The sequence below is a fragment of the Lissotriton helveticus genome, chromosome 5_1 (genome assembly GCF_964261635.1).
Source record: "Lissotriton helveticus chromosome 5_1, aLisHel1.1, whole genome shotgun sequence".
Lineage (NCBI taxonomy): Eukaryota > Metazoa > Chordata > Amphibia > Caudata > Salamandridae > Lissotriton > Lissotriton helveticus.
This window is the reverse complement of record NC_136065.1, coordinates 667,042,631-667,064,736: the sequence shown is the minus strand read 5'-3', so window position 1 is coordinate 667,064,736 and position 22,106 is coordinate 667,042,631. Positions and strand designations below refer to the sequence as shown.

Sequence of the window (22,106 nt, the reverse complement as noted above, 5' to 3'; positions counted from 1 at the left end):
TGTTTGCCCTAAGTTGGCAGGGTATGCCCAGACGTGGGTCCCTTCCTCACTTTGCCTCTGGATTCAAGCTAGCCTGGCTGATATGGGTTGTTAGCCCAGAACTGGTCCCGGGATGCTTGTTTCCGGTCCAGGGAAAACATGGCTTGGCAGTTTGGGCTGGACTATTCCCATGAGGCACAGGGTCAAGACTGATTTTAATATAGCTGTGTCTGAACTGGGGTGACAAAGTGAACTAAAGAACGATGATGGATTCAACCCATATCTGTGACTGGGGGTGAGTGTCTAAAAAGTTTCAGCGCTCCGTTCATCATCTCCTTGTTGTTGCTTTGTTTGCCCTAAGTTGGCACTGTATGCCCAGACATGGGTCCCTTGCTCCCTTTGCCTCTGGATTCAAGCTAGCCTGGTTGATGAGGGCTGTTAGCCCGAAACCGGTCCCAGGATGCTTGTTTCCAGTCCAGGGAAGACATGGCTTGGCAGTTCGGGCTGGACTGTTCCCATGAGGCAAAGGGTCAAGACTGATTTGCATATAGCTGTGTCTGTACTGGGGTGGGGAAGTGAGCCAAAGAACGATGATAGATTCAACCCAGATCTGTGACTGGAGGTGAGTGTCTGAAAAGTTTGAGCACTCCGTCCATCATCTCCTTGTGTTTGCTATATTGGTTTTCAGAGCCACACAGAAGTAGCACAACAAAGCTCTCACGTAGGGTGTGTCAGTTGCTTGCTGATGCAGGTTTAACTTGAATGCTGAGAAATGTGTGTTCCATAAGACAAAGTTCGTTGGCCATATATTTTCGGATGGAAGCATGAAACCCGATCCAGCTAAAGTGCAAGCGATGTCAACTGCCAGTCCCCACAAGATGTTTCCATGTTACATCCATTCCTTGGCATGGCCAGCTACTGCTCTACATACATATGAGACTTTGGCAATTTCAGTGCTCGATTAGGGGACTTGACGAAAAAGAATGATTCTTTTCTCTGGTCACATGAATGTTAGCAAAGCTTCCAGAAAATCAAACGAAATGGCATACTTTGATCAAAAGCTTCATACTGAGGTTGCTGTTAAAGCTAGCCCTGTTGGGTTGAGCGCCATCCTTGCCCAGCACACTGGACACTTAAATGCTCGAAGAAGTATTGTGGCATATGCAACTCGCAGTTTGTCTCAAACTGAACGTGCTTATTCACAACCTGAGAAAGAAAGCTTGAGCAGTGGTGTGGGCTTCTGAACATTCCCATGTATTCTTGTATGGGAAACCTTTCACACTTGTGACATATCATCAAGCATTGTTGGCTATCTTTGGCAATTGAAAGGCAAAAATGCCTACTCGCTTTGAATGTTGGGATCAGCAATTGCAAGAATACAACTACGCCATTGTTCATCGTCCACGGAAAAAACCATAACCCTGCCAACTACTTCTCACGCGCGCCCCTACAGTGCACTGGAACCCATTCTAAGATGGCTGAAGCCTACATAAATTTCATAATGAAACCAAGCACCCCAGCTGCCATTTTGTTGGAATACATTGTCATGATAGTGATATGCAACAACTGAAAGACATTATTACAATAAGTCTTGGTACCAGCACCCTTGACCTATTTCCAGTGACAGTGAATATCAAAAATTCAACAATGTCAAAGACGAACTGCCCATTACTCAGGAAGGTATTATTCTAAGAGGTTCAAGAATTGTGATTCCGGAGAGTATAGGAGAACAGATAATTGAAGTGGCCCATGAAGGACATCGTGGAATTAGTGCCACCAAATGCGCTCTCAGAGTCCGAGTCTGGTTTCCACATCTCAACGAGAGAGTTGAAAGAGAATTAAAGGGCTGTCATCTCTGTAACTGCCTGTCATCGAAAACCACTCAACACCCCTTAAACATGTCAGAGTTGCTTACGCATACATGGGAAAGAATTGCTGTTGACGTCTTCAGTCCTCTTGACAAAGGATATCATCTGATGGTGATCATTGATGAATACTCCTGTTTTCCTTTGACAGACAATCTCTCATCTATCACTCAAGAATGTGTTCTTGAGAGATTAGGCAGCATCTTTGCAACCTGGGGTGTTCCTGCAATCTTAAAGTCTGACAACGGCCCACTGTTCAACAGTCGAGAATCCAGAGATTTTCTCAGTCATCTTAATTTGAAGCATCAGAAGACTACACCTCTTTGGCCAATGGCCTTGACGAACATTTCATGAGCACTCTTAAGGAACCTGGCCAGTGTGCTATACTAGAAAGGCTCGACCTTAAGTCTGTTTTAAATTCAACTCTTCCAGCTTACCATTTTGACCCCTCTCTCTATCACAGCTGAAAGCCCTGCGATCTTGATGTTCAGGAGAGCAATGACGAGCAAGATATCTAAATGGACCAACAGAAAGATCAACTACTGAAGAAGAGACCAGCGTGAAAGCTTGGATCATAAGAGGAAAATGAAGGCCTAAGCAGACAAGCATCAACATGCAAAAGGCTTTACGTTCACTAGAGGAGATCGAGTGCTTGTTCGTCAGCATAGATAATTAAAGTTTGATGGTCCTTTCCATGCTGAACCATTTTATGTTGTGACCAGCAAAGGGCCCTTGGTGACTGCACAATGTCCTGGGAAGTCCATTTTGCGAGATTCCTCGCATTTCCGACATGTGGCTCATCGCTCGTCAGGCACTGATGTCAAAGTAGAGACTGGGTCTGAAAAGACACGTGAAGATCCCCTGACTGCTGCTGTTTTTACATCACCAACGCAGATCATGGACACTTCTACTGCCTGTCCCCAGTTTCCGAAACACTGTCGGGATGTGTGATCAAAGCGCCATGAAGACTCACTGAAGAGCTATGATTGCGTATATATATATATATTTTTTTTTTTTTAAATCATTGTTATATAACAGAGGGGTAAATGTAGTATTGTGTACGTTTGTAATGATGGAACCCTTGTGGCCCCTGATGGACTCAGTAGAACTTTAGAGCATAGTTTATTTATTTTTATTTTATTTGCAGAGTTTTATATAGCGCTGGCTAGACCCGGAGACATCAGAGTGCTTTACATGAGGATCAGCGAGTTATAAGTTACAAAAAAATTACTTCAGTTACAGGAGCCAAGTATAAAATAGGAGAATAAAACAGTGATTAAACAATAGCATGAGTTATTAGCACCTAGCATATCAAGACACACGTCCAATGGGGCAAGGAAGGTAGATGGGGAATGGTAAAAAGGGGTAAGGAATGCCTATCAAGTCAGGCAGATCGGCAAGGGGGAAAGTACTTAAGGGGAACAAAACAGTCAAAGTGAAAAAACAAACAGACGGGCTGGGGACAGACAATCCAAAAATATCACGTGTAGGTGAAAGTTTAGGAAGGGAGGGGTGTTGGAGACCTGAAGTGAATGCAGGTTTAGAATGTTGAATTTGTGGTCACACACAGAATAAAGGAATACTAAGCTCAGTGTGTGACATAGTCTTTGGCGAGTATCCAGGCTTGGGAAGATGCTGTAGGCTCTCATCAGCCAGGTTTAAAGAGTTTGTGCCTACACAGTGGGAATCCTAAGGTCACTGGTCTGTATGGGGAGCTCCCAAAAAGGATAAACAGTGCATTCTGGGACATATATGGTGCATCCTGCTTACAAATATTTGTAAATTGTGGCCACAGCGCCAAACCTATCTCTGGTCAGCACTGAGCAGAATTTTGTATGAATCAATATGAGGTTTGCAGTCAAATGCACCCATTTAATTTGTTTTTATGGCTGAGAACCTAATACAAGGCATCCCGAGAGCGTGGCAGCACTCCCTTTGCAAGTTTATCCACCTAATTATTTAAGTCACTATTTGTGTTTCTTTTACCACCTGTGTACTGCACTTCTGACACACTGCACCGTCATGCTATCCTATCACTTCCCTCTTCCCCCTACGCCTCTCCCGCCTCTCTTCGCTGCCCTGAAGTTATTACAACAGAGGCCCGAGGGTGTGACTGCACCTTATCGAGTGTCACTCTGATGATGTCACTATGTGCATGCATCTCTAGGCAGACCCCCTTAACGCCCCCCTCCCACGGGCCGCCTGCCCTCCCTCGCTCAGCTGCAGCCTTCTCCCCTCCCTCGCTCCCCCTTCACGCCTCCCTTCCTTTTCGTCTTCCTAAATGGATGGGACTTGCTTCAGTTAGGCACAGTTCACCGGGGGCCAAAAAGTCTGCCACTCAGAGCCCGTCTCGGTCTCTCTGGCTCCCTCCACCCTTTCTGTGTGCCTCCCCTGATCTGTCAGCCTGCTGCACTCCAACGGGAGCTGCGGGGGGAGAGAGCAGATTGTAAAACGCCTGGCTGCATGCACAGAGCCCTGAAAGATCGCTTTATCATCCTCTCTCTGTGCAACAGCTAACGAGGATCAAGGCAGGGGAAAGGAGCCAGGGAAAGGAAAACTTTTACTCTTCGACCTTCGCTGACATAACTTTTCTGCTGACTTGGTTACTTGACTAAGGAAGTTCAAGACCTTTTTTTCGCCCCAGAGCAACATCTCATGGATTTTACCCACATGTATGGAATGTGTTCTTGCTTTTTCGCTCTGAGCTGCTGGCTGGCTGCTGCAGCTGCAACTAGGATTGAAGGTATGAATTAATACAAATATGTTCATTCATTTCAGCGCTGTCCACTGCTTGGTATCAGGTAGTGAAGCAAATTGAAATGCTCCAATGCTGCTTGTTAAGAAAGGGAATTAACCAGCATTGGTTTTCATGGGTCCTTTTAACAGTATTGCCGGGAGAACATTTTATATTCTAAGATACTGTGTGAAATTTTATTTTTCAAACATACACCGTGACTGTGTTAGGGACCGATCTTTGCAGATCTTGTTTGCATCTTTTTGAACAGAGTTCTCGAAAGAAACAGAAGCTAAACTATTTTTTTCCCATTTGCAAGCCCCCGGCTGGTTTTGGTGCTTTAAAGTACAGAAGCACGTTTTTTTGTACTCCAGGAAATTTGAGATGCATAGCTCCATGGGACTCTGTAATAAGCAGTCTCCCCCAGTCAATAGCTGCCATGTTAAACCGCTATACTAGTGGAGGTCAGGGGCAGAGGTATGGATGCCAACTGGTGTTGGGTTATTTGTTGCCCAGCGTACAGTGCAGCCTCAAGTCTAGTCATTTTCCCTTTGCGGTAAGGGGAAGCCAATCTGATGGTACTGCATTTGTTTTGTTTCTGTCTGATGGTGATGATGTCTATTACATTGTGAGAGGAGAAATGTTACCTCACACAGTTGTGCCATGGTGCAAGTGATGGAATGTCGGTCAATGGTAACTTGTTGCGAAATATATTTTTTGCTCACTACTCTTCTGGTTTTGGAGTGACCCAAACTGCTAACACCATACAATGTTATCATATTTAACCTGCAAGTGGTTAACCTCTGTGCAGTTCCCATTAGTTCATCTTTACTTCCAGATCAGCAGAGCATGTCCTGCTTGTCTAGCAGGATATGGTGTAGGCTGTCAGAAGGTGTCTTTGTCTTGAAATACAGTTTTGTGGTAAATGAGTATCTAGCCAGTGACAAACAAAAAAATGGACTGTCATGCCACTGCTTTGCCTGTAAGCTTTTAGCGTCACTTGTGTTGTACTCTTCACCATTTTGACTGGACAGGCGTAGGAGAAATCAACACCAAATGTATTATTGCTATTTTTGGGGGTAGTTAGGGTGATAAAGGCTGCCATTAGACAGCAACTGGGGCAGACTCTGGATTCAGTGAATAAGAGTCTAGTGCGATGGACTGTATGGTGTGGTCTATGCAGGTAACTGTAAAGATGCAGAGAATAATGTAGTATGGGTTGAATACCATGTTCTGTGAGGCTTGTGTTTAAATGGAAGAATTTGGTACGGGGAAATAAAAAACAAAGCTGTTGAAAAGTTGTGGGAAATTGATTATCAGAAAAATTGATGATACTCTTGAAAAAACGACTTTACCTGCTGTTCAATGTTTCAGTTCATGGACATTTCCTCATAAAATCTATATTTGTCTTCTACAGTGGATCGCTTTGCAAAGCTGGGTGAATATGGTGTGATTGTACCATTCAGTACGGATTCCCGCGGCCGGTATCTCTCCCACGTGGTCTCAGCAGGAGAAAGCTTCAAGGAGAAGCACTCCTCACAGCACCCTTGGCAGAGGGTAGCCCGGAGCGTCCCCAATCTGGCTGGATCCCACAGCGACGACAAAGGCAGTGTCTACTTTAACGTCACGGTATTTGGAAAGGAGTTGCATCTTCGCCTCAAACCCAATAGTCGGCTGGTGGCTCCCAGAGCCTTGGCTGAGTGGCAAGAGGATTTCCAAGAGCTCTTCCAGGAGCCAGTCCGCCGGGAGTGTGTGTTCACTGGGGATATATCCGACATGCCTGGAGCGCGCGTGGCCATCAGCAACTGCGACGGGCTGGTAAGACTCCATGGTCACTGACTTTTGCATGAGTAGAATGCGCCTGCTCCAGAGATCTCTAGAGAGACCCAAGGGGGATAGGTTTGACCCCTTGGGACTGTTTGCTGTTTCTGAATTTGAGTACCACAGAGTTGGTTGAAACTAACATCACTTCTTTACTGAGCCACACATCACCTCAAGTTACAATTACTAATAATATAAATAGTAGTAAGAGTCATAGCAATAGAGTTATTAATAGTACTAGCAGCAGTAGTTGTAGTAGTTTCTGAAATAGAAGTATTAATAGTAGAAATAATAGTAGTTGTATCTGTAGGAGTGTTACCAGTTGTAGAACTTGTAGTTGTAACAACAGTACTGGATGCAGTAGCAGTAGTAGCCATAGTAATATTGGTTGTCAGTTGTAGTTGTAGTAGAATTAGAGGGAGTAGTAGTAGCAGCACTCTTCACTACTGTAGCTGTAGTGGTTGTGTCAGTAGGAGTAGAATCCGTTATCAGTAGTAGCTGCCGCCGTAGCATCATTTGTAATGCCAGAGGTTGCAACTGCTGTAGCCATAGTAGTAGAAGTAGTAATAGAAGTCAGAACAGGAGTAGTAGTGATAGGAGTTGCAGTAGTATAGTTATATCAGACAAGTTACTTCTTCATGTGATTTCACCGATTAATATCATGGAACGTAGCACCTTATTCATTCACTTTACAACACTTTTTTTGTCTTGTTGGCCTGAGAATATTCTAAATGATACTACAGATAGATAAAGATATGGAGAGAGTCTCTGGGCGTGGTTTGAGCAATTAGGGGAATCTCTGCAACGACGTGATCTTGGTTCAGAAGCGGTCCTCGCGCCGTGCTCACGGTCACCACCTGCACGGGGCTGTCCTCGCGCCGTGATCACGGTCACCACCTGTACTGGGCTGTCCTCGCGCCGTGATCACGGTCACCACCTGGTCTGGGCTGTCCTCGCGCCATGCTCACGACATCACCCGTACTGGGCTGCCTGTCCTCGCGCCATGCTCACTGTCATCACTCATCACCTGTGCTGGGCTGTCCTCGCGCTATGCTCACGGTCACCACCTGTACTGGGCAACGCTCGGAGGGAAGCGAGGGCTGCGAGGGAAGTCAATGAGCCCGATGTCCCACCCGTCCAAAAACGCAGGCTGCCCCTCGACGTGCCTGACAAGTATATTAATTTATGTATTTTTAAACTGGCCCTCTGGCTCCAGGCCGACGCCCGCCAACTGCCCAAAATACCCACACTTGTCCCTCGCTGTATAGCCCGGTTATTTCTGGCGCAGAAGGAAACGCAGAAGTGTAGGATGGTGTTTTCCGCGCGTCTGTCTGAGCTGCCTGGCTGCCTGTTGCCAGCTCTGTTCTTGGAAGTCCCGTTGTCCTTTGGCTCAGATTGTGAGACGCGCCTCCGGTGCAAGGCACCTCCTGACCCAGAGGGGCTGTCTCTGAATGACGTCGGATTTAAAAGAGCCACCGCAGAGTGTGGGCTTCGGTAGGAGCTCAGCTAGTGGTGAGTTAGATTTATTTGTTCAGTTGTGATGTACCTGTGATCTCGACTGATCGTGGTTCCTGAACTTCTACGTACCTCGAATCAGAGCCCGTAAAATGAAATAAACAATACGTATTGAACTGAGATGCTCTAAACTGAATTGTTTTACTTCCTGGTTGCCAGTTTCCCATGTGATCCCACATAATCTGTACTGTTTAAGAGTTGATTCACTGCATGATGAGATTTGGCTGCTAGTCGAATGGGAGCTTTTTAGCACCCTGTGGTCCACAGAGGAATTTGAATTCATACCAGTTCTGAATTGGCCAAACAAATTAAATTTTCACCATTGCACATTAATGTTTACGTCAATCTGGATACCTTCGTCAAAAATCTGGACTCGTTACAGGGCGGTCACAACCCCCTAATTGGCTGTACTTATTTATGTATTTATTTATTTGCGCGATTTTATATAGCGCGAACTTTACCCAAAGGTGTCAGAGCGCTTTACATAAGAACCAGTTGAAAAACATAAGGATTTAGGATTACATGCGTTACATAAAAGATACAAACAGAAAAATTGCAAATGTACAAGATGTAAAGTCACACAAGGAGGAGATACAAATGGATATACTCTAAGAGTCACATAGGCATGGTAGATAGTACAAAGGTCTACTGCATATACTATTGATTAGAGTTATCTCTATATACATAGGGAAGGGATAGACATGGATATACTCTAAGAGTCACATAGGAATGGTAGAGAGCACAGCGGACTACTGCATATACTAGTGATTAGAGTTATCTCTATATACATAGGGAAGGGATATGACTGGATATACTCTAAGAGTCACATAGGAATGGTAGAGAGCACAGCAGACTACTGCATATCCTAGTGATTAGAGTTATCTCTATATACATAGAGAGGGGATATGACTGGATATACTCTAAGAGTCACATAGGAATGGTAGATAGTACAAAGGTCTACTCCATATACTAGTGATTAGAGTTATCTCTATATACATAGGGAAGGGATACACATGGATATACTCTAAGAGTCACATAGGAATGGTGGAGAGCACAACGGTCTACAGCATATACTAGTGATTAGAGTTATCTCTATATACATAGGGAAGGGATACACATGGATGTACTCTAAGAGTCACATAGGAATGGTAGAGAGCACAGCGGACTACTGCATATACTAGTGATTAGAGTTATCTCTATATACATAGGGAAGGGATATGACTGGATATACTCTAAGAGTCACATAGGAATGGTAGAGAGCACAACGGTCTACTGCATATACTAGTGATTAGAGTTATCTCTGTATACATAGGGATGGGATATGACTGGATATACTCTAAGAGTCACATAGGAATGGTAGAGAGCACAGCAGACTACTGCATATACTAGTGATTAGAGTTATCTCTATATACATAGGGAGGGGATATGACTGGATATACTCTAAGAGTCACATAGGAATGGTAGATAGTACAAAGGTCTACTGCATATACTAGTGATTAGAGTTATCTCTATATACATAGGGAAGGGATACACATGGATATACTCTAAGAGTCACATAGGAATGGTGGAGGGCACAACGGTCTACAGCATATACTAGTGATTAGAGTTATCTCTATATACATAGGGAAGGGATACACATGGATGTACTCTAAGAGTCACATAGGAATGGTAGAGAGCACAGCGGACTACTGCATATACTAGTGATTAGAGTTATCTCTATATACATAGGGAAGGGATATGACTGGATATACTCTAAGAGTCACATAGGAATGGTAGAGAGCACAACGGTCTACTGCATATACTAGTGATTAGAGTTATCTCTGTATACATAGGGATGGGATATGACTGGATATACTCTAGGAGTCACATAGGAATGGTAGAGAGCACAGCGGTCTACTGCATATACTAGTGATTAGAGTTATCTCTATATACATAGGGAAGGGATATGACTGGATATACTCTAAGAGTCGCATAGGAATGGTAGAGAGCACAGCGGTCTACTGCATATACTAGTGATTAGAGTTATCTCTATATACATAGGGATGGGATATGACTGGATATACTCTAAGAGTCACATAGGAATGGTAGATGGTACAAAGGTTTGCTGCCTATACTAGTGATTAGAGTTATCCCTATATACATATATATATATACATACATAGTAGATTTCCTCAGGTAGAGTTCCATTAAACTGGCATATACTAGTGATTAGAGTTATCTATATACTGAAAAGCAGAGTTCCATTAAGTGGGGTTGTACCACCTACCAACGTCAAATGTAAATGCCGGTGAAGGTTAGGTGTACCCACTGTCGGATTGGGTCAAAAAATAGCTTCGGCCACCAAAATAAATGTGGCCCACATTAGCGAACCATTTAGTTAAAAAATTGGTAATATTAGGGAAATCAATAGTAAAAACTGCCGACCTGGCCATAACACTGACCCAAACCTGCAAAGAATGGCTCACATGGTGTTCTGTTAGACTGTGCATTTGGCTGGGGCATGAACGTGTCCCATTTGTAAATACCATAGTTCTGTCAGACCAGCCAATCGGGCACTGCCTGATTGCCCAATACACAAGACCCTCCCTGGGTGTACCAAGGGCCCCATCAGGCTGAGTGACTGCTTGGTTCAAGAACATTGAACAGATGTAGCACGGACTTTCATCTTCGTGACTAAGACCAATCAACAACTTTTCACTCTATTCTGGCAGACTGAGGCTGACTGTACAAGCTGTAAAATCAGCAGTGTGAACTCCACCAGTTTGCATAACTGTTCACTTAATCGCTCCACTATTGCTCAATCTCTCATTCATTGACTATCAGGCACTCACAAATCAGATCTGCTTACTCATTCGCTCACTCACTATCTCACTCACTTATTTCCTTCCTCACTCGCTCTTTCTATCATTCTCCCACCCAATCATTTCCTTCCTCGCTGTTTTTTCAATCATGCATTTAGATATTTACTCACTGATTCAATCACTCACTCCCTTGCTTGGTTACTCACTCATTCAATAACTCACTTTCTACTCACTTTGAAACATGGCGGAGTTCTTCGAAAATTATGGGGATGGCACAGATCCTCCAACAATAAACTTGCACAAAAATCATGGCAAAACAAAACAAACTCTGGCAAAGCCAAAAGGTTGGTTGCAAACACCAGACCTATAGGTTTTGTGCATGCTCGTTACATTTTTAACGTTGAGAGACAGCTCACCAGTCAGGGTTGCATCCTTTTTACATTCAGGTATTTCCGGAAGAGGCTGTCGCAAGTCCCCTCCTGTGTTCTTTTTCAGTTCCCTCTTCGGTATGTAGTGGCTGTGGATCAGTCGCCTGAAGCAATCTGTAAATGTAATGTGCTTGAAATCACACTGTGTGGCAAATGGCTGAGTCAGGATCTGGTCTCATGACTTGTGACCGAAAAGCCACTTGTGGAAATCAGAGAACCCACTTCCTCCCTTGGAGGAGTGGAAGCATTACAAATACACATAATCAATTAAAAACTAGGGTAAACGAGGCAGATAAAATGTAAGCAAATTGGTCATAGGCTGATCCTACAAAATTCGCTTTGACTCATGGTGGAATGGGAAAATACTTACTGGGCCAGAACTGGACTTGGAACTCCTAGCCGGAACTTAAGCCCGAGTTGGAACTGAATAGTACTCAACCATGTCAGCTTATCAGAAGCATCCTGCTGTTTGCAAATACCAAATTTCCCAAAAAGACCTGTGCCCCCCGACTGAAACCCAGGACCCTAGAACGCTGTACTGGCGTAGCACAATATGCCGAGTTGCAAATAATGCAGCACATCGAGCTAAACAGGAGTTAAAAACTGATCAGCTAGATGTGTTTGCCTTAGCCACACTTGTTGTCAGGCACGCACGTGCTTTGCCTTTGCGGCCCAAGAAACGTCACACACCAGCCTATAATGTTCAAGTGTAGTGCTAGACGTCGAAAGCAGGCTGCGCTGCGCAGCCACTAGAAGAATGTTATGATAACGCCACGACAAGAAATATGCACAGCATTCCTTTACAGCGGCGTACATCGAAAGGGGCACATTAAAAAGAAATGACTGTACAATTCGGAATTCTGCGCATTAAATTAAATCTGAGCTGCTTTGAATACATACAAGCCACGTTGGTAGACTCTCCAATTCATCCCTGGAAGGGCAAGGATGTTGCACGCCGTTGTTATTAAATAGACACGATTCCTACCAATGTTCAACTTGCCTGGCTAAGTCACAAGCGTTAACTGATCCAAAGAGTCCGAAATTGTGGTAGCGGTGCTGTGCAGCTGAGCGAAGTGATACTCAGGAAATTACCGCACCTGTTGGCCAAGGGTGAGCGCCTAGTTCAGAGCAGGTACTCACATCCGGACATGGGAACAGCGCATGGCTACAGTAACAAGGGCAGCTTAAAACACATAAGAGCTGGGTTCTGCTGTCAGTGAAGTTGTACAGGGCCGCACAGGGCACTGAAGGGCAAGTATGGAGGCAAGGAAGTAGCCTGGAAAAATAAATACCCTCCACTGTTTACCACATTCCGGCTGGCAGTGAGGTTACGGAGCCCTGCACTTGTTTGGTTTCTTCCCCGAAAGAATCCTGAAAACAGTATGGCCTGGCCATAAGGTATGATAGGGCGCTGGGCCGAATGTTCACATTTCTCCGCAATGAACCTTTTTAGGTGCCTAAGGAACATCATCCACAAATTCACTTTACAGTGAAACCAATTTGGTCACACAGTGAGAACCCAAAGTCCGCAAATGAGATTAAGTAAGGGTTTATTACAAACTCAAAGACAAACTAATGTACACAAGTCTCAAGGATATATTGTAAAAGTACAGAATATCTACTGGCAGACCGAGTAGTCTGACAAAAGCTATTCTCATTGACATGAAGCATACAAAGAATTCAGTGATAGCAATACAGAAAATAAGGAAGAGAATTTGGTGATCTGTATGTGATTTGCGGTCCTCTTATCTAGGCATGAGTAAATCTAAGTTACCTAAACTAAACCTACTCTATATAGAACTGATTGAGGAAACCCTATTAAGATCCAATAAAGCAAGAAGGTGTCAGCATTGTGGAACTTCTGTAGAAGTTCTCAAGCCTAAAAGTATTCCCTAGCTCAAAGCTACTCAATAGATCTATCGCAAAATAGGTCCGTACCTCTCTAAGTCTAACAACAGTCTGAATCTAGCTGAAGTGTGATCTCCAATTATACACTACAAAAGTACATTCCGGAATCTCATGTCACATGTTTAATTATTTTCCACATTCATACAGTAAAACTTGGCAACTACTCTTGAATCTCCTTTCCAGTGGTCCGCACAGTAGAACGTCCTTGGATTCCTTATGTCTCCCAATTCCGTACACACAAAGAGCCCTCTGGTCTGTGCTCGCATCGTGCAAGGGTATGGGTGGGAGCAAATATGCTAGGAGGGGATGGCGGGGTAAGTCCCTTTTAAGGGTGGTTTCCCTCACACACCAGAAGTGTCATGTTTCATATTAGGGATACCTCCTCGCGTCACAAACCTAGTTGTGACATGGGCTACAACCCCCTCGCTGTGAAGAAGGAGCTCAGGGATGTTTTCAGAGAAGAGGGGTATTCATAAAACGCAATGTGAGCGAATTGTGTGGTGGAGGGAGTGGAGTGCTACCTAAACAGTGATTAAAACTAGCTACAAGGTTGGTCAAACACAGTTTATTATTGCTACCTGGTGCTAGGCTCAAAAGCAAGTAGTAGGTAGTGTAATGGCCAAGATTAGAGGCAGTTGCACTCGAAAGTGATGAACATGTTTCAGCCTATTGACCTATACAAGTGTCATGCTTTCATCAGGATCTCTTCATATAGCTACTGCTACACGTGAGTGAAACAATGTAAGTGAAAAATGTAAATGGAGCGTCGGTATGTATGTGAGTGATACTAAACCAGTGATCTGGCAGTTCAGCAGATTCACTGGTAAGACCTGCAGAAGTCAGGTACTATACCACATCTGTCCTTGGCTGGTAGCCTTAGGTACATACGCCCATCCAACCTTTCAGCTCGAGCGTGGAGTCGACGGCTTCTGTCCAGCTCGAGCGTGGACTCGATGGTGCCTGTCCACTATACTGTTTAAATGTCTGCAACAATCTCTCATAATATGCATGATTCGTCTCTTTAGGTTTCTGGGTTATTTAGTCAATCTTGACCCAGTCAATATCTTGAGGAGACACTTTAGACTTCAGCCATGTCATCACCTGGTTATACTTTTTCATTACTATGGGCAGTGGACCATTTGTCAATGGGTCCCTGACTGGCTCTCACTCGGCTGTTCTGTAGCAATTTCACAGGCTGTCCACAAATCACAGTGGACCACAATATCAAATAAAGTATTCAAATCAGTCCACAAAGCTTTACAGATTTTTAAAACCCGCTCAACTTGTTTGTACCATTGTACAAGCTTCTCTCCTAACCTGGCGAAATTGTTAGTGAGTGATGCAAGATCATTCCTAGCTGAATAAAAAGAGGAAATACCCTGCCAGGGTTGATTTCAAGGTCCCTCAGGGGGATCCTTACATTCAAAAGGGAGGTGACAAAAATTGCATATCAGAGCTGACACTTCATCACACAGAGTACACCTTTTTGATGAAAATATATATGGTGTATTCGTCATTTGTTAGATTAGAGTTTATATAAAAAATCCATATAGGTGCTTAGAAAAAATATATATAAACAGATGATTTAGAGTCTAATATAGTACATATCATGATTGGCATTAAGCAACATGCAGTTATCCAGGTCCCACACACTCCCACAGTCAACCACTAAAGATACTCTCACTCTCAACCTCATTCACTGCAATAATTAAACATTCACACATGGAAAATTACAAAGGTACATGGCAGCCTGCAGGGAAAAATGTCTAATGGCTGCTAGAGCTAAGGTTATAACATGGAGGCAAAACAATGTGGACAAGATGATAGAACAAAGACTACACTGGGGCCATCCATGTGGGTCACGCCAACCCGCGTTTCGATGCAGGGCCTATTTAGGCTGCACCTTCATCAGGGCGAGGAGGACCAGGGGGCGGGGACAAGTACACTGTAAATGAAGAAAAGTTTTTTTAAATATTATATTACAGTCATAGATGATAATATATCTCCGACACAATACTTTCAGATATTCATAAAACATTTCATATCATGGATATAACTCCTAGATAGCGAATTATGTACAATCAGACTTAAAGGTTTTCACATTATTTGTACAACAAAGTAACTCAAGGTGTGTGTCAGGGCTCTGACAAGCTAACGTCACTCAATGCATATAGGTTCTCCCTCGTGGGGAGAGATATTAAGATGGTAGCAGCGCAGACCAAATGGTAGGCTGGCCAGGCCAGAGAGCAGTGTGTTTACAAGTGTTCATTCAAACATTCACTCAGGTAGGTAGCTCGATCTCTACGATTTAAGAGCAGGGGGCAGTTTCATCGTAGTCCCTAAATAGGGAGAGATATAGTAATAAGAGGGTGCACAAGGGGGCATACCATAAATGTTCGGGTCTTCCCGTGTTATAATAAAAAATACGGACTTACCAATTTTTACACTGTAAAGGGGAAGCGTAGTACGGCCGGGATTTCCGTTGTCAATGATGGGGCTTTCTCTAGAAACGAAAGGGAAGTGATGTATTCAAACCATAAATAGGGGATACATGGTAGAGGGGAAATAGAGCCAGGGGTAGCTTATAGGAGGTATAAATGTACCTAAGGATAACGGTGCAGATTTTCGCGGGTCCAGCTACTGGGTGTTTGGGCAGCTCCGACTTCCGGGAAGATACGAATGATGCGGTGTCCTATATACAGCAAAGTAAAGGCGCGGGTCACGGGTCAAAAATAATACACATCACATCAATAGGGGCATAGAAGGCATCTATTCAACTAGTTTAATAACAACTACCGGCCCGGTTAATTCTGAATTTTTCGTCGGTTACAGAGCATAGGGGGCCCAGATGAATGAAAATACCTGAAGAGGTATGGATGACGCTGTCCCAGAGATTGAATTTCAGAGTGGTCCTAGTTTCAAATAGGGCACTGGTTCAGTCCCGTAAAATCATTCAGGTTTAAAAAGGCCGTCCCCTGCAGGTGAGATAAATGGGCATTTTAGATAAGTATGCACAGGTAGAGCAGGATCAGGGTTGTATTACAGTTTTTACTATCTATAGGGGGCCAGTCTTGCTCGTAATAGTGCAGACACCAAGCTAACCATCGATTGTTTTTTGGAGGCAATACATAGGGTCTAGGTAATGTTGAGGAATGGCTAAGACTTAACCCATGATAAACAGATCAAGGACTGTAGGACTCACAATGTTTTGAGGACCCGGATCTTTTATCTCGAGAGATCAGAGTTAGTGACGTCTCGAGTAGATTAAACCTTCTAACGTTTCAGCGCTGGGCTAGTTCCCCGTTAGGGGTGGGATAGACGTACACTCGGGATGGAAACACACGGGATAGCCCTGCAAAGAATAAATATATATTAAAATTCAAAAGGGCAAGAGGTGGAGTTTAGCGGCATAATGCAATGGTGAGCCGATTCAGTGCAGGGGAGTCTCTTACCTCGGATGAGCGAGGGATGTGATGTCTCTGAAGCATCAATTCTTCTGGGGTCCAGTATCGGGAGGTGTTTTTCCCAGTCAGGGGAGGGATACGAGCAGGGTCAGGGGATTATCCTGCCAGAGGTAAATGGGTATTAAATTAGCAGAGCTAAAGAGATCGAGCAGCGTAGTCGGTATAGACACACCGCTACATCACGTATGGCGTTGTAATTACCTGGATCATGGGCGATAGCACGGACCGCCACGCGGCGTCCTCTCTGGATAGAGGAAGAACAGAAGGACTGCGTTGTTAGGGGAGTCTTATAAGGTGCAAGATCATTCCTACTCCGAGGTACATGAACATAACCTCCCCTGGGTACTAAAGGAAAACTTGTAGTTCCCTCTCCCCCTTCCCCAGGAAGATGCAGTTCCACCATAGATCTCTTGGGACCCTTCTGCTTTGCCCATTTACCTTCCCACTTGTCTATGGCACTCTAAGTTTGAATGCTTTGAATCAATCCTAGAATCTGCAACTTCATTCCTAGTATATTCATACACTCTAAGTCAATAGCACTAAAACAGAGTTGATGACTTTTATGTAAAGCCGTAGTATGATCCAAGTCTGCTACGTATTTATGAGCTTTTTTCGGACAATTTATTGGCTTGTTACGCTCATCTGGTAACATCCTTACTCATAAACACAAGTTCACTTTCCTGATAAGTGTCCAATTGGGCCAGCTCAAGACTTGCGTTTGTCATTTTATCCAATTCAAGTTTTATTTACCCATATCCACTAGATTTACCCTCGATGATTTAATTGTTCCCTGACTCAACTCTGAGGTTCCACTCTCATTTTAAGTGCCATTAACAACCTTCAAACATTTGTCTTATTCCTGAGTGCTAACATTGTGCTGCATTCCAGTGGCTTTAGGTACTTTTCTCCCTGTGTATATTTAAAGGTGGCTTCCAGGTAAGCATACCTAGTTCTGGCAATCCTGGGAATAACCTCAACGTCCAAATCCTGTCTGGTTCATTGTCAAATCTGCACTTGCACCATAAGGGGAACGCGCATTTATAGGGACTAAAGAGACACATTTCCCCACATTTCATCTTGGAGAAGCCCTCTCCAGGGTTTTCAGCTTGGAAGGAATAACCAAATTATGCCCTCCATACCTGGTGGAACTGAGATTATAGGAACCGCAGGACCAATGGTAGTGGGACCGTAAGAGCATAGGGGACATTAAAAGCATTGGAGAGGCTGGGGACATAAATCCCAGAGTTTCTTCCTAGGTGAGTTTGATTCACATTCATAGATGTGGCTCCCGTCATTCCAGGGTATACACTTATGGGTGACATAGCCACTCCTGAGTTTCCGATGACATTAACGCTTCCACTGGGTCTCATAATACAGAGGTGGGTGTTCTGACAACAACACATTTAGGAGACTGTCACTAGAGTCACTATCACTGTTTTTGCCTCTCTCATCTTGTTCTTTTAACTCATCCTCTCATCTTTTTTTTCTTTCCCTTCTCAAATGCATCACCTGTTAAAGCAGGGTATAACTTAGCTCCCTCTATCATGTCAGTTCTCTGCTTCCTTTTTTCTGCATCCCACCACGCATAAGCTAAATACGCACTGCCTTTATAGCTCTCTCATGATACCGCTCTTTCTCTCGTTTATGGGCCACATGCTCCCAACAATGAGCAATTCAAACTGTGTAGGTCTAGGCTGTGGTTTCTCTCATATTATATTCTCTTTAAATTTTCAATGATACTCACATTGATTGTATCGTAACGTGGAAATACCAGTGCACCTCCTTTCTCAGTTATCTTATACTGTTGGATAAGCCAAATGCAAGTGTATAGCCCTACATTTATCGCCATATAATGACCTGCAGTATCCTTGGGTGGTGCCTCTTCTCTTTCTATAATGGTTATCATAACATCTCCCCTAATCAAATCTCATATGACTTTAAAACCTTTCATTTTCAGAAAAGTACGTCAATAATCACAATTAGAATTGTTCGTTTCAGAGCAGGAACCAATAATTTACTCACAATTTTCATTCTAAATCAACAACTACTGCCAGTGCGGCACTCCGTAACATAAACAACTAATAACAGCGTGGCTGTACACCCATCGGCCTATATCATCACGACACACCATGAAGTCAGCCTCTCTCACTACAGCAGCTCTCCCTCCTTTCACAATTTTCACTAACAGTCTCCTCAGCAATACACTTGCAAACAAATACAAAGCAATTGTAAAATATAACTTTGTCTGCTCTGTTACAGAAACCAATAGTATTCAATCAAACGAGAAATGGTTGGAAATCTCTTTCTGACCTTCCTAAACACACTTAAATGAAACCTTGCCTGCGGGGACTCACGCGATTAGTACAGCTCCCCCGTGCAAAGGGCTCACTACATCAATCACACCTTAGTTTCACATGCAAATATAAATGTCCCTATCTCAGTTGTTCTGACAACGACATCTCTCGACAAACACCACAAAACGTTAGTAGACAATTACAATACAGTGTCTTCTAAATTTTTAACATCATCATGGGATCTTTGGCTATCTCGGAACCAATAACAACTTTTACCTTCAGAAAATAAGGAAGCGAATTTGATGATCTGTATATGATTTGTGGTCCTCTTGTCTAGGCATGAGAAAATCTAAGTTACCCAAACTAAGCCTACTCTATGCAGAACTGATTGGAGAAACCCTATTTAGATCCAATAAAGTAAGAAGGTGCCAGCCTCGTGGAACTTCTTTAGAAGTTCTCAAAAATGAAAGCATTGCATAGCACAAAGCTACAAAACAGGGATATCGCAAAGAGGTCTGTACCTCTCTAAGCCTGACAAAAGTCTGAATCTAGTTGAAGTGAAATCCCCAATTAAACCCCGCAAAAGAACATGTCTCATTTTTTTCCACCTTCATACAGTAAAACTTGGCAGCTTCTCTTGAAACTTCCTTCCAGTGGTCCGCACATAAGAACCTCCTTGGATTCCTCCCATCACTCAATTCGGTACAAACAGTAGTCCTCCCTTCTCATTATTGCCAAAAGTCCTCTTCCCGAACCTCACTATCTCTCACACAATATGTGCCTTTTCTGTTTGTAAGATCGCACAACTGCACCTGCCACAGAGAAAAAAACATTGCATCCAAAGCAAACATTCACGTTGAAGGTTAAACATTTAGAAATCCAAATGCTTAGGGCTTTTGGTCAAGTTAATATGGCAAACAGCTCAATACATGTTTAAATGCATAATTGCTATTTCTGTATCTGTTCAAGTGCACTACATTATGTTAACAATATTAATCACCCGAATACATGAGGCCATTTGTAAATATATGTGGCCTGGGTAAACATAAAAGGGTGGAGCCAATATTACGCTGCTTTAGGTGCCTTTCACACCTTAATTCGCAATGAATTAGGTCAGCCATCCTTCTCTCCATCCTTCCTTCTTTCCTCCCGCTTCCTCCTCACCCTCATTTATTTTATTTATTTATTTTAAAAGTTTTATATAGCGTGGCTAGACCCGTAGGTATCAGAGCGCTTTACATAAGGTCAACAATGTTACAACAATAATAACAATTTCATGTTATATCAAATATATGCGACACATTAAAGGGAGAGAATGAGAAGAAAGTAGAGAGGAAAGGGGAGAGGGGGAGTCAGAAAGGGAGAAGATGAGGGGGAAGACGGAATGAGAGACAAAGGGAAAGCCAGTCCAAAGACCGAATGGGTAGGTGACGGCCGAGGAGGTAATCCACAGCCAGTCTCCCCTCTAGCTCTCAAGGTAGCTCCTACGGGCATCGGTCCGAAAGATAGATAGAAAGGAGACAAAGGAAAAAGCAGAATTGCAGAATTACGATAGGGGGGGGGTGGGCGAGACAGGGAGACGGGGAGAAACTGTGCCCAAGGTCCGACTGGGCAGGTGACGGTCAGGGGATGAACCAAGGCTGGTCTTCTCATTAGCTGAACAGAGCAGCTCCACCAGGCATCGGACATAATGCTTGGGCTCCGCTGTCAGGATAGAGATCATGTGTACTTAGGGTTAGTCAGAATAGTGCAGGGGGGTGGAGCCATGGTCTCAAAGAATTCCAGACGTCAAACCCTCATCTTTCCTTCTTACCACCAGCAATCCTTCCTCTCCATTATTTTCTCCATCTATACATTCTTACCTCTTTCCATCCATCCCTCCCTCCGTCTGTCTGACGGTCCATCCGTCCATTCATCCATTTTTGTATCCTACCCTCCATCCATCTTTTTTTCAATTTACCCATGTCAACTATCTATCTCCTCTCCATCAATTTACAATTCTCTCCATCATGCATCCACCCTTGGCTGCATTGATCTGTCCAGCCTTGCAACTGACCCACTCACCCATCTCTTCATACACCCTTCCATCTCTTCTATGCTTATCTTTCTTATTTCTGTTCATGCTCATTTGTTTCAAATTGTATCACACTCCACAGCTCTGTCATGTTATGTGTATTTGTAAAGCACACTATCACCCACAAGGGTATCCGGGCACTGAGCAGGTGTGCGCACCTAGCCCTGCCTTGGGGAGTTTGATTAATTGAAAAGCTAGGCCTTCAACTTCTTGCAGAAGAGAGGAGAAGGCTCTTATGTACAGTGGCAGCTGTTCCATGCTTTAGAAGTGATGCAAGAGAATGCCTGTCCCCCTAATCTGATTCTGTTTATGCATGGGATGTATGCGAGTAGGAGCCCTGAAGAGTGGAGGTGGCTGGGTGGTTGGTTGAAAGACATGCAAATGTTTAGCTTCCTAGGGCCTGAGTGGCAGTGCCTTGAATGTGTGTGTGAGGAGTTTGAACTGAGCACATTTGTGTATCAAGAGCCAGTGGAGTTCCCTGACATGTAGTGTGATGTGAGTTCTGTGTGGAGAGTTGAGGATGAGTCTGGCTGCCAGGTTCTGAATGGTTTATAGTCTTGTAGTAAGTTGCTTGGTGATCCTGTTGTAGAGGGTGTTGCAGTAGTCCAACATGCTGGTGACTAAGGCATGAGTGACAGTTTTTCTAGTGTTTCTTAAGTGCCATTTGAAGATCTTTCTCTTTATGGTGAGGTTCTGGAAACAAGATGCAGTGACAGTGGTGTCTTGTGCGGGCATGCCCAACTTGCTGTTGATTATTCCAATGTTCCTGGTGTGGGTGGTGGGTGTGGGTCCGAGTTCGGACAGCTCCCAGTTGCAGTACCATAGTGAGGTGTTCACGGTGTAGATCACTACTTCTGTCTAGTTAAAGTTGAGCTTGAGACGCTTGACTTTCATCAGTTAGTAACTTCATTCCTGCAGGTGGTAAGCTTGTTTTTTGTGTTGGGGGTATTGCCCAAGAGGGAGAGTATGAGTTGCATGTTGTTGCTGTAGAAGAGCATGTTGATGTCATGTGCATGGATGACATTGACCAGGGAGGCCATGTATGCGTTGAAGAGTGTGGGGCTGAGCGGTGACCCTTGAGGCACTCCTCAGATGTGTTTTGGCCTTTTTGAGGAGTAAGGAACCAGGCTGACAGCTTGTATTCTGTCTGTTAAGATAAAACAGATCCAACAGAGAGATTGTTCTTGGATTCCAGTCTCATTTAGGCACCTGATGAGTATGGA

The 22,106-nt window shown here is 43.9% G+C and overlaps 1 protein-coding gene across 1 annotated transcript in view; it reads left to right on the top strand.

The window, feature by feature from the left end:
* The first annotated feature begins 4,478 nt into the window (after window positions 1-4,478).
* The window catches only part of ADAMTS14 (ADAM metallopeptidase with thrombospondin type 1 motif 14), a 602,768-nt gene continuing 585,140 nt past the window's right edge, over window positions 4,479-22,106 (top strand). The window contains exons 1-2 of the mRNA XM_078640432.1: window positions 4,479-4,587; window positions 5,996-6,396. Of these exons, the coding sequence (XP_078496558.1) occupies window positions 4,500-4,587; window positions 5,996-6,396 (489 nt within the window). The 5' untranslated portion in view covers window positions 4,479-4,499. The remainder of the gene's footprint in view (window positions 4,588-5,995; window positions 6,397-22,106) is intronic.